At 49.2% G+C, this 12,517-nt stretch overlaps 1 protein-coding gene across 3 annotated transcripts in view; it reads left to right on the top strand.

Annotated features, from left to right (window-relative positions):
* The first annotated feature begins 6,413 nt into the window (after positions 1-6,413).
* RGS11 (regulator of G protein signaling 11) overlaps positions 6,414-12,517 on the top strand; it is a 169,234-nt gene continuing 163,130 nt past the window's right edge. For all 3 annotated transcript variants that reach the window (XM_029577311.1, XM_029577313.1, XM_029577310.1), the window contains exons 1-2: positions 6,414-6,546; positions 9,452-9,548. In XM_029577311.1, coding sequence (XP_029433171.1) covers positions 6,484-6,546; positions 9,452-9,548 — 160 coding nt within the window. In that variant the 5' untranslated portion in view covers positions 6,414-6,483. The remainder of the gene's footprint in view (positions 6,547-9,451; positions 9,549-12,517) is intronic.

Here is a 12,517-nt window from a genome sequence, read left to right as displayed (position 1 = left end):
TGTGGCTGTCGGTTTCAAAATATGATTTTTCACAGGTGACCGTTGGCCCCACTCCGGAATGCCCAGGCCCCGCCCTTTTTCTATACTCTGCTCAATCACGCGCATATCCGCATGTAATTAGCAGCTTTTTAAAATGTGCTTCGCTCACGCACGGTCCAGGTAATCGTGTATATGGGCCTTTTAGTGTGAGCAACGCTTTTAATATTTGCCCCATAGTCTCAGAACAGTCCAGGGGCATGGATTCTCCAGCGGGGGGTGGGGAAGCTGAAACTCCAGGGTCCAAGGCTTACAGGAGGAATCTCGGTGTCTCTCTCGCTGTCCCTTGGGTATAATCAGAGTTTGATGATTTTTTTCCACACGGTCTCTGCCCCAGTATCAAGGACTCACAGGACACTCGCGTGGGATGTTCCAAAACAAAGCTTTACTGTAACAAATCTTCAAAGTCAGTCTCAGGAATCCTTTCATGCAATCTTCAAAAGCCAAACCCGGGTGCGAATAAAGGTCTCCGCCCTGGTCCTCCACGTGAGTGCCCCTCCGTTTGACTGACGTTAGGAGAACCCTTCCTTCCCAGTGGTGGAAGCCAGACAACCAGTAGAGGGCCCTGGGGGTCTCCGGACTCTCCTCCGATGTTCCAAGGGTCTTCTCAGGCAGAAGGTCCCACAGGCAGCAACACACACATTCCTAAGCTCCTTATCCCAGGCAGGAATGGTGGGCAAAATTCCTCAAAAAAAAAAATCTCCAAAATATAGCAACCTTCTCTGAAGAAAGTCACTAATGTCCCTTATCAGGGAGACTGCCTGGTAAAAGATCTTTCTCTGGACCTGCCCACTTTCAACTCCCTCATGGAAAGGATGGCCAGATGAAACCTTTCGCTTGATCTTAGTGGATGATTTAGGAGATACCACTGCGCTGCCCTTCTGAGGCTCTGAAAGTTAAACACAGGATTTTAATAAAAAAACATAAAATATTTTTTCAAATCTTCCAATAAAATATTTCAAAACAGCAGACACATCAGATAACACCCAATAATTAAAACTAATAAGGATAAAGGAAATTTCCCACTCACCATACCAAAGAACCTTTGATTTCCAGGTGCCCTAAGATTGTTGTGAATTAACCGGAGGTTGGAGGGCTGAGGTGATTGCTGCACACAAATTTTCTCCTCTCTCTCATACACACATACCCTCTCACTCACAGGCACACCCTCACACCCTTACTCACTCACATCGTCGCAGAACTAAACTTAAAACAACATATATCTCTAAAAGTAAAGGAAGGATACGCTAAACTAATGGTGCTGAAAAGACTTAAACCTCTCCTAACAACCGCCAACTTCCGATCAGTACTCCAAGCGCTGATCTTTGCAAGTACCGATTACTGTAACACCCTTCTGCTAGGCCTACCACACACGTCACTAAGACCACTACAGATATTACAAAACACAGCGGCCAGAATCTTAACCGGCAAAAGCAAAAGAGAACACATCACAGAAACCCTGGCAGAATTACACTGGCTACCCATTGAACAAAGAATTCAGTACAAAACACACTATGCACCATACATAAATTAATACATAATGAAAATGCAGATTGGCTGAACACAGCCCTTCGTGTACACGTCCCAAATTGGAATCTGAGATCAGCCAACAAAGCACTCCTCACTATTCCATCAATCAAAACAGCCAGACTCACTCAAGTAAGAGAAAGAGCTCTATCCTTGGCAGGACCCATACTTTGGAACACCATGCCCACAGAGTTGAGACTACAAAGCAACAACAAAACCTTTAGAAAAAATCTAAAAACCTGGCTTTTTAAACTAGCTTACCAAAAAGAGAAAGGAGAATAGTACTCAAGGGAAAGCAGGTACAAACAATTGAACTACAAACAATTGAACAACAAACACATAACCAAAAACAATATGTGTGTAACTTTTAAGCAGATTAAGTTTCATTCTTTAAAGCTCAGCAAAAGAGTTAAAGTACAATGTTAAAGGTATTCTAGTAACCTAATCTGTTACAATGTGACTTGGAAATGAATCATTACACTTACCAATTAATATTATTTACAAACCATGTTACCCACCCTCAAATGGCACCTATGTAACTTAAGATACATTAGCTTCTTTTTATGTGCCTTAATGTAAACCGTTGTGACGGTTCCCACCAAACGACGGTATAGAAAAATGTTAAAATAAATAAATAAATATGCTCTCTGTCTTTCCCTCTCAAACAAATGCTGATTTCACATACACTCCTTTAGAACATAAAAATGTAAGGCTTACCACACTGGGACATACTAAAGGTCCATCAAGCCCAGTACCCTGCTTCCAACAGTGGCCAATCCAGGTCAAAGGTACCTGACAGGATCCCAAAGGGTAGATAGATTCCTAGCTGCTTATCCCAAGAAAATGCAGTGGATTTCTGCAACTCTACCTTAATAATGGTGTACGGACTTTTCGTCCAGGAACTTGTCCAAATACAGCTACACTAATAGCTTTCACCACATCCTCTGACAACAAATTCCAGAGCTGCTTTATGGGTTGAGTAAAACAATATTTTCTCTTGTTAGTTATAAATGTATTACCCAGTAACTTCATTTACTCACCCCCTCACATCCTCTCACTTGCACATGCTCACTCACATATCTGCTCTTTCATGCCATGTTCACACACTCTTTCACTAACTCTTCTCCCTGAAGTGGAAGAACATAAGAAATTGCCATACAGGATCAGACCAAGGGTCCATCAAGCCCAGCATCTTGTTTCGAGCAGTGACCAATCTAGGCTACAAGTACCTGGCAAGTACCCAAACACTAAGTAGATCCCAAGCTACTAATGCCAGTAATAGCAGTGGCTATTCCTTAAGTCAACATGATTAATAGCAGTTAATGGACTTCTCCTCCAAGAACTTATCCAAACCTTTTTTAAACCCAGCTACACTAACTGCACTAACCACATCCTCTGGCAGCAAATTCCAGAGCTTAATTGTGCGTTGAGTGAAAAAGAGTTTTCTCCGATTAGTTTTAAATGTGTTACTTCCTAACTTCATAGAATGCCCCTAGTCCTTCTATTATCCAAAAGAGTAAATAACCGATTCACATCTACCCATTCTAGATCTCTCATGATGTAAAGACCTCTATTATATCCCCCCTCAGCCGTCTCTTCTTCAAGCTGAACAGCCCTAACCTCTTTAGCCTTTCTCATAGGGGAGCTGTTCCATCCCCTTTTATCATTTTGGTTGCCCTTCTCCATCGCAACTATATCTTTTTTGAGATTTTTCAGAATTGTACACAGTATTCAAGGTGCGGTCTCATCAGGGAGAGATACGGAGGCATTATGACATTTTGGGGTAGATTTTACAAAATTACGTGGGACTTTAATAGATATGCGAGTAGCCGCGTGTATTTGTTAAAATCCGGGATTGGCATGCTCAAGGCTGAGCAAAATCGGCAGCCTGCGTGCGCCGAGCCGTGCAGCTGGCCCCCGTTCCCTCTGAGGCCGCTCCGAAATCGGAGCGGCCTCGGAGGGAACTTTCCTTCCACCTCCCCCCACTTCCCCTCCCCTCCCTTCCCCTCCCTAACCCACCCCCCAGCCCTATCTAAACCCCCCCTACCTTTATTCCAGAAGTTACGCCTGCTCGGGCCGGCTGCTGGCGCGCCATGTTCCGGTCCGGGGGCTGGTCCGGAGGCTGCGGCCATGCCCCCCCCCCCCCGGAACGCCCCTGGGCCGGAACCACGCCCGTGACCCCGCCCCCAGAATGCCCCCGGATGATGTGCCGCTGCGACACGCCCCCCCAGGAAAGCCCCAGGACTTACGTGCGTCCCGGGGCTTGCGCGAGCCGCTGAGCCTATGCAAGATAGGCTTGGCGCACGCAGGGGGGGGGGGGGGGGTTGGGGTAGGTTTTCGGGGGTTACGTGCGTAACCCTGTGAAAATCTACCCCATTCTGTTTTATTCACTGTTCTCTTCCTAATAATTCCCAACATTCTGTTTGCTTTTTTGACTGCCGCAGCACACTGAGCCGACGATTTCAAAGTATTATCCACTATGACGCCTCAATCTTTTTCCTGGGTGGTAGCTCCTAATATGGAACCTAACATTGTGTAACCACACAAGGGTTATTTTTCCCTATATGCAACACCTTGCACTTGTCCATATTAAATTTCATCTGCCATTTGGATGCCCAATCTTCCAGTCTTGCAAGGTCCTCCTGCAATTGATCACAATCCGCTTGTGAGTTAACTGTTCACACACACACACCCACACCCAAACACCCTCTTATACACACTCACATACACATTCCACCACCCTCTCATTTATACACACACACACACTCCACTGCCCTTTCATACACACACACACACACACACACAGTCACCTCCACACACCATCTCATACAGATACTCCCACCCTCCATCTCATTCAGTCACACACCATTTCATAAAGACATCCACCCACACCCACCCTTTCATATACACACACACATACACACCACCACCCTCTCATATGCATACACACACCCTTTCATAGACATGCAAAAGTCTGTCTCACACACAGGCACTCACTCTCACAGGTCCAGTCTCTTTCACACACACATTTTGGACCTTTACTCTGGCTGCACAGCAAGGCCTCTTCTGCCGCCGGCTGCAGGGAAAACACTGGTGGCACCGCAGTGACTCTTCTTTGGCTGCTGGATAGTGGTGTACCTAAAGAATTTGGCACCTGGGATGGATACCTTCTTTGGCACCCTCCCCCCAGATTCAATTCTCCAATCCCCCCCCCCGCCAAATTCACTTCTCCATCTCCCTTCCTCTCCCAGATTCACTTTTCCGTCTCCCCCACAGGTCAATTCTCCACCCCTCCAGTGATCTCTGGTTCCCCTCTCTTTCTCACAGGCTCCCTCTCTCTCACACACAAACATGCACTCTCCCTCACTCCCATACACACGCACACAGACATAGTCAGATTGTCCCAGACAGACACACTCTCTCTCTCACTTCCTACCCCGCTCCCCATCAGCAGTACAGCAGCAGCTTCCTCCTTCAGCCCACGTGACAGATGGGAGTCTCTTCATTTTTCTTGAGGCCACATGGGGGCTGGTGCGACTCTGCTTCTTGCACTTGGGGTGGGGGAGTAGCGTTGTTGCCCACGCTAATGCTGCCTTTTCATGCGACTCGGGACACGTGCTGTTTTTCCTTCTTCTTTGCGCCGTGACTGCATGGCCTTTCCTTTTTCCTCGCCCGCGCCGACCCCACCACTTCCTCTTCTGGGCCGCGCAGGTGGGAAGAGGAAAAGGCAATGCAGTTGCTGGCTCCAGACCTGTAGCTTCCACCGGCTCTGCCTCCTAGTTCCGCCAAGAGTGGGATGGGTTCCGCTCGTGGCTGCCGACTTCCCGGCTGGCACCTCACTCCTGGCTGTCACCCGGGGCGGACCGCACCTCCCTTTAGTACGCCACTGCCGCTGGATCATCCGTTTGCTGGCGGGGAGTGGAAACCCCGCCAGCTTATTGCTGCTCCATGCGGCCAGCAGTGCAAGTTTTCCTGCCGCCCGAGTTTGCCTGAATGAAGGGTGAGGCAGCTGTGGCAGGAAGGTTTCAGGGGGCAATTCTGCCACCTCAAAATCTTGCCGCCCGAAGCAGCCGCCTCATCCCGCCTCATTGTAGAACCGCTCCTGGGTTCTCATGACACCACTTCCTCTTCCAAGCCCACGAGTGCGGGAAGGTGGTGATGCTAATGCTGCGGCATTAGCACCCCATAACTGTGGTGCTCTAGGTGGCCACCTAGACTATCTAGGGCTTCCATTGGCCCTACTGGCCAGATGTTATTTTTTCATATTGCAGGTGAATGAAATATGAAAGTTGCAGAATTCTGTTCCCATGATCTTCCATGGGAGGAAAAGAAAAAGATCAGATGCATTTCCTGTCATAGAAGTCAATAAAGGGAGGCAGTCCATATTTTCTCTTACCCTGAGCAGGAATAAGTATATGTGTGGTGGAGGGCTCTGGGAGGTGAATAAAAGTCACGTAAGTGTGAGGTGAATAACTCCTTGGGTCTGGTTCAGGTGTGGAAGGGAAGGGCATTAATGGAGCCACCTGCCAGCCCTGAATATATATATTTTTTCAAGCTATGGTGAATAAGCGTTCATTCATTTGCTGTAAAATTTCCCAAATAAACTTTTTCTGATGGTTGCTATTTGGGAAAGTTCAAATCTCCAAGGCTGTTTGCCAAGGAGAAGTCCGAAGCAGCAGGGAGGGAGGTGTGGGAGGAAGGGCGTGAATCAGCCCCCCTTAATGAAGCAGTTGGAAGTGAAGGGGTTAATCCCCGGGCTGCTGCGCCTCTCTGGATCCTCACTTTACTCCACAGGGTGGCAGCAGAAGGGAGCAGCAGAGCCTGTGCCAGCATTCAGTTTTCATTCAGTTTTCCGGAGCTGGGAGAAGCAGGGAGTTGGGAACTGAGGATCCCTCCAGCAGCCAACTCTGAGCCCGCGGGATGACCATAACCACGCAACATCAGGGCAGGAGCCAGCTCAGCCAGCTGCCATGTCTGACCAAGGTAGGTTCCCCGCGGCGCCCTGCATCCAGCTCTGCAGCCTTTTCACGAGGATGCTGAGGAGGGGAGGGAACAGCAGCTAAAGCTGGGGCAAGTTTTGGTGATGAAAGGTGCCTTGCCCACCTCAGTGCTGATCCGTCCGAGAGCCACAGCCGTGAATTATAATAAAGCAAAACATTCTTTTGCAGTTGTTAAGATAATATAGGGAAGTAAACACTGTGAGCAGCCTAGGGCGTGCACGTAAGGACCATCTGGTGTACAACTGTAGCAGTCCAGATACAGCAAGAGAGGAGGGGGAGATACAGGGTGGGGGTGCAGAGGGTGGAGGAGAGAAGGAGAGGGAGACTGGACACAGGGTGGGGGTGCAGAGGATGGAAGAGAGAAGGAGAGGTGAGAGGGAGACAGGGTGGAGCGCAGAGGATGGGAAGGGGGAGATGCAGGGTGGAGGTGGCGTGTAGGGGGCAGTAGGGGAGGATATAGGGTAAGGGTGAGGTATAGAGTGGGCGAGGGAGGATGGGGAGGTAGCTTTCCTTTCTCTGTCATGCTCCTTCGCTCTGGTCGTGCCCGCGCCTCTTCACCTCTCCTCCTGCCTCTTTGCCTCTGAATTCTGCTCTGCCGCCCGGCCACTCTCCTTCTGGTCCTCCCCCTTTCCCAATGTCCCTTTCCATATGTTCTCACTGTCCAGCCCTCGCATGCCCCCTCACCCTCTCGTTACCTCTGCTGAGAGGCTGCGTCAATCTTTTCCCTCCCCTAGTTGGGGCTTCCCCTTTGGCCCCCAAGCCCCTCTTTCTGAGCACAAAGGAGGGTGGGGCTGTACATCAGAGCACTTCCCTCTCCCCCTTTCACCCCCTCCCCTACCCTGAGCCAGGCAGTGGAAGTGGGTGGGGTTGTGTATGAAAGTGACCTCCTCCAGAGATGGGCTGTATATGAGTACCCCTCCCCTCCAGAGAGAGGCAGCGAGAGTGGGTGGGGCTGTTTACTGGGAATACCCCTTCTCTAGAGACAGGCAGAGGGAGTGGGTAGGTCTGTGTTGGGCGTGCCCCCTCCAGAGATAGGCAGTGGGATGGATGGGGCACTGTATTGGGAGAAACCTCTTCTCCAGAGTGGGTGGAGCTTGAGAGTATCTCCCCACCCCTTCCTGGGTGAGAGAGGGAGAGATGTAGGATTCCAGAGTCTGATCTTTCACCACCCTCCTCCTCTCCCTCCTGGTAGTGAGATCAGCGGCAGGAATGGCAGAGGTCTACACCATGGGGACCTGTTAAGCCCTCTCTCCCAATCTCTGTGGCCACTCCTCCTCCCCCTTCCCCTGGATTAGACAGGAATCCATGCAGTACATGGGGGAAAGAGCAGCTGAGGGGGGCAGAGAGCTCATATTTACTGCATCCCCGCCCAGCTGGCCTGGCAGTACTCGATAGCACTGTGCCCCAAGAAATGGAGAGAAGCTTGATGGGGAGGGACCTGGGAATGGGGTGATAGAATCAGAAGAGGGAGGTCAGGGAATGCAGAGTTGGGGAATCCAAGAACGGGGGGGGGGGGAGGAGTCTATAGGTGAGTGTTTGAGGGAGGAGGAGGAAGGTGTAGGGGAGTGATGATACACTATACCATCTGCACCCTTCTTTTTAAAATCCTCGATCTTCCCATGACTAACTTGCATGAAATTCAATCAGATTTCTTTTTCGGTGTATGTCCAGATTGATAACCGAGATGTATAATACTTTCTTTAAATAACAGGACTGTCCTGTACAAAGCAGAACACCTGGCCAGCCTAGCTGGGGCTAAATATTGGAGTACAACCCTTCCCCTCAAAATAGGCAGAATGAGAGAGGGTGGACCCGTGTGAAGGGGTTTTCAGCCACCCTCCCCCCCGAACACACACACACACACTCAGGGGTTTTATATTGGAGGAGTCCACCCTCCCCACTCCCCCCCCCCGCACATAAAAAAACAGAGGGTGGGGTGAGGTATTTTGGAGTGCCCCCTCCCCATAGAGATAGATAGTGGAGGAGGATAGGGAGTGATCCCCCCCACCTCTTGGAGAGAGTGAAGTTGCATGTGAACCAAATGACAGTGGGAAGACTGCATTGGTCTTCCAAGAAGGCCCTGGGGTAACCTGCATGGAGAGGCAGTTATGGCCTTAACAGCAGTGATGGTTGGGTCTGGATCAAATTTCCAAGAAGGCCCTGGGGTGACCTGCATGGAGAGGCAGTTATGACCTTAACAGCAGTGATGGTTGGGTCTGGATCAAATTTCCAAGAAGGCCCTGGGGTGACCTGCATGGAGAGGCAGTTATGACCTTAACAGCAGTGATGGTTGGGTCTGGATCAAATTTCCAAGAAGGCCCTGGGGTGACCTGCACGGAGTGACTGTGGTTAAAACCCAGACTTCAGTGAGACCTTTTTGGACATTGGCTTCACTAGTTTTGGTAGCTGTGTGGATTATCAGAACATTTGGTAAAAAGACATGGAAGGTGTTGGATTTAGCATTGGTCTTATAAGAATCGTAGAGGAAGATGGCAAGGCCTGAAAGTGACTTCCAGGGGAGGTGGTGGGGGCCAGGATTTTAACAGATTCTTAGCATGCCTGGGACGGATATGGAGGGCAGCGGTAGGAAAGAGAGTGAGAGTTCAGGTAAAAGACATAGTGAGGGGAGACGGGTGGAAATTTACATGCTCATCTCCCAATGGGAAGAACTGGGCAGACTGGATGGGCCAATTTAGTATTTTATTTTATGCAGAAAGTTCAAAATGCAAACATCTGCACTTGTATGCATGTCCGTTTTCTTTTTCATCTGCGTGTGTGTGTGTGTGTGGGGGGGGGGGGGGGGTGTTTGCATTTGTTGTGATGTTTCGGAGAACCCTGTGCTATTCTGTGGTAGATCTCTTTCTTTATGTTCCCTTTTTCTGTCTCAGATGGAGCGTATCATCGTTGCCATGCAAGACCCAGACTTGGGCATCAAGATGAAAAATCAGAGGCTGCTGATCACTGTTATCCCACATGCTGTAACAGGTAGCTGTCACTGATGTTCCGTTGCACGGTTATCCTATACACCATGAAAGGGAATTTCTGGGGGTTATATTACACGGTTATTCTATACACTATAAAAGGTCATTCCCAACTGGTTACTTGAGAGAGTTTTCCTGAAAGGCTTCCAGTATCCCCCTACTTTTAGTTGGGGGATATTGGAAGCCTGGCGCTCTCCAGTCTACATACACATTAAGAGCACCCCACCTTTGTGTGCAATTCCTCGGATGCTTTCTGGCATTTCTATATCTACCTCGTCCCTTTCTGACGGTGACCTATAGAGTGCATCTACTTAAGATATTAGTTTTTTTTTTCAAGGGATCTTTTGCCCAATCCTTCCTTGGCACTTCAGTAGCTTGTATGTTGTCCCTGACATATAAAACTGCTCCTCCTCCCCTTTTTTTTAACCTGTTCCATCCTTTCTGAAAAGAATATATCCTGGTACATTCACCTCCCAGTCTGCCTCATCCATATGTTTACCTCCAGGACGAGTCACAAGCCTTACAAATTTCAGCAGCCTTTCTCTTAGGTCTCAGATTAGGGCTTCCGGCAGGCAGCACTCCCCCCTACCACCTGCAGACAGGACGTTTGCTAGGCAGACGGGTTCTTCTGTCCCTTGTAGAATCGCCAACAGCAATAACCCTTCTTGTCTTTGTTGCGGGCCTCCGGCGTGTTCTGCTTCCCCTCTTCTACATGTGACCGATAGCCAGTTTCGGTCACCGGTAAGCCCTGGGTGAGTCCTGTTTTGTAGCTAGAGCAGTGTAGGTCAGTAAGGGGGAGGAATCCATTCAGATGCAGCCTCTCCCTTTGAGGGTCCCCACGAGAGGTTTTTTAAGCAGCTCCCTGGCCTCACGGGAGCGTGTGGGCAGTCCTTTCTGGGTTTGGTGACGTTAGGAGGTAGTTCAGGAGCTTAGCCTTTTGTTATTTTTCAGGCCCAGTCAGGCTAACCCAGCCTGCCCAAGGTGACCAGCATCAGGAGGGTTTCCATCCAGCCTACTCACTAGCTGGTTGGGATATCCCTCTGGGTATAGTTTGGGCTTTTACGTTTTCTTGATAGGAGGCCTGGTGAAACCCTGTGCACCACCTGGACTCGGGGATGGGGGGGGCGGGGGGGGGGGGCGGAAACCCTGTTTTTGGGGGTTGCCCAGGTTAGGGAAGACCTGCCTCTCTACACCTCGACGAGGACAGAGGAGGGGGTGACCCGGTGCCTGGACCCTCCAGTGTTAAATTTGCTTTTCAAGAGAAGAGATTTGTTTTGAGTCTCAGGGGGACGTGTTTGCCTGCCCCTTCCTACCTGAAGGGAACATCAGAAGCTGCTGTTCCATATGGATTCCTCCCATAAGGGATCCAAGCACCAAGAGAACAATGAACTGTGAGTAACAATAAATTGAGAACACTGAGGACACCACAGAGGAGTCTTCACCCTGGGGAGGGAGAGAGAATTTTACAACTCTCAATGCCAAGACTGTTTTGCATATTGTTATGCAGGGTTGGAGGGGAATCCCTGCCACACCACGAAAAGCGGGTACCTTTCCCTCGCAGGGCCTCCACTCCTTTTACTACTCGGAAGTGGGGGACACCCTGGGTCCCTGTGAGGGATACGTCTGCACAGATAGAGAGAAAGAACTGAAAAGTGCCCAGATTAATTGTGAGGCTGGGACTGAATAGATTGAGCCCATTTACCACTGCTTATCTGCAAGTAAACTTTTATTTTTGGACACCAGCTCGGAGTTTGGAGTGAGGTTTTTTTTTGTTTGTTTTTGCATAATGGGCCCACAATGAGAACTTCATCATGGGTTGCTCCTCTCCCAGGGGCACACAAACATACCCGAGACACCCTTAGCACTCAGGGCCTTGGAAGATAACGCCCCCCCCCCCCCCAATCCAACAAAGGATCCACATCCTGGGGGAAAAGAGACAGTGCCTACTGCTAGCTTTGTTCCCTGCCCCCAAAAGACTATAAATTCTTTTATGGCCCCATCTGTGCAGGACAAACATGTGGCTTGTGATTTTTCTGCATTTCCAGGACTGCATTCCAATTCTGTAAACAAGTTGATGGAAGCTCGGGATGGTGTGCTGTCTTTTGCGAGAATTGACTATCTTCTAGTTCTTGTGTAAAATGGATGCAGTATCTTCCTTCTCCTCTGCTTTCCCTGTTGTTCTTTCTAGTTGGCTGTTGATCATGGGGACATTGAGGTTTCTTTGTATAACTTATCAATAAATACTTCCTCTTCGGGATACTTATCAGCCTGGTTATCTCCTCCAGCAAGCTCTCGTAATTGCTTCTTAAGGGATTTCACCAGCTGGCATTTCACAATGAATATTATCCCTAGACTGATGCTCATTGGCTGGAATGTACATGCCACCTTCCCAAAAAATTGAGATCAGAAACAAAACCTGGAAAAGAGAGAGAGAGAAGGCTAAGCCTAACATCCTGACACTTCAGGAGCCATGTTTGCTCCTCAATGTCTGTTGACTAGATTGTAAGCTCCATGGGGCAGGAACTGTCTCTTCTAGGTGCCTGTCTCTTCTAGGTGCCTGTACAGCACTGTGGATAATGTGCAGCATTATATAAATGTTTAGTAGTAGCAGTTCAGCAGGATCCTAGAAGTGCAGGCAGCAGAGTCTTCCAACCACCATGGATGCTTCTGTTGAGATTTTCTTCCTTTCTGTTTATAAGCAGCAGCTGTCACTTTGTTTATTGCAATTCTACTTTCAGAACGAAGGGGCTTAGGCAATAAAACATAGGGTGCACGTAAGGCCATTTTACACATGCATGTAAGGTCTATAGGGAGTCTCAAACCCTTGGTCCTGGAGGTATGTGACTGGCGCTCTGGCAGAGAGCTTTCCGATTTGTGGGAATGGTGAAAGTAGCTAGCAATGCTAGTTTTCAGGTATGGTGGGTGGCGCTATACCGAATAGAGGTAGTCATTGGCTACCTGGTAGATCCACCC

This window comes from Rhinatrema bivittatum, chromosome 14, assembly GCF_901001135.1.
Source record: "Rhinatrema bivittatum chromosome 14, aRhiBiv1.1, whole genome shotgun sequence".
Classification (NCBI taxonomy): domain Eukaryota; kingdom Metazoa; phylum Chordata; class Amphibia; order Gymnophiona; family Rhinatrematidae; genus Rhinatrema; species Rhinatrema bivittatum.
The sequence above is the reverse complement of the archived record's forward strand: the minus strand, read 5'-3'. Positions and strand labels throughout refer to the sequence as shown.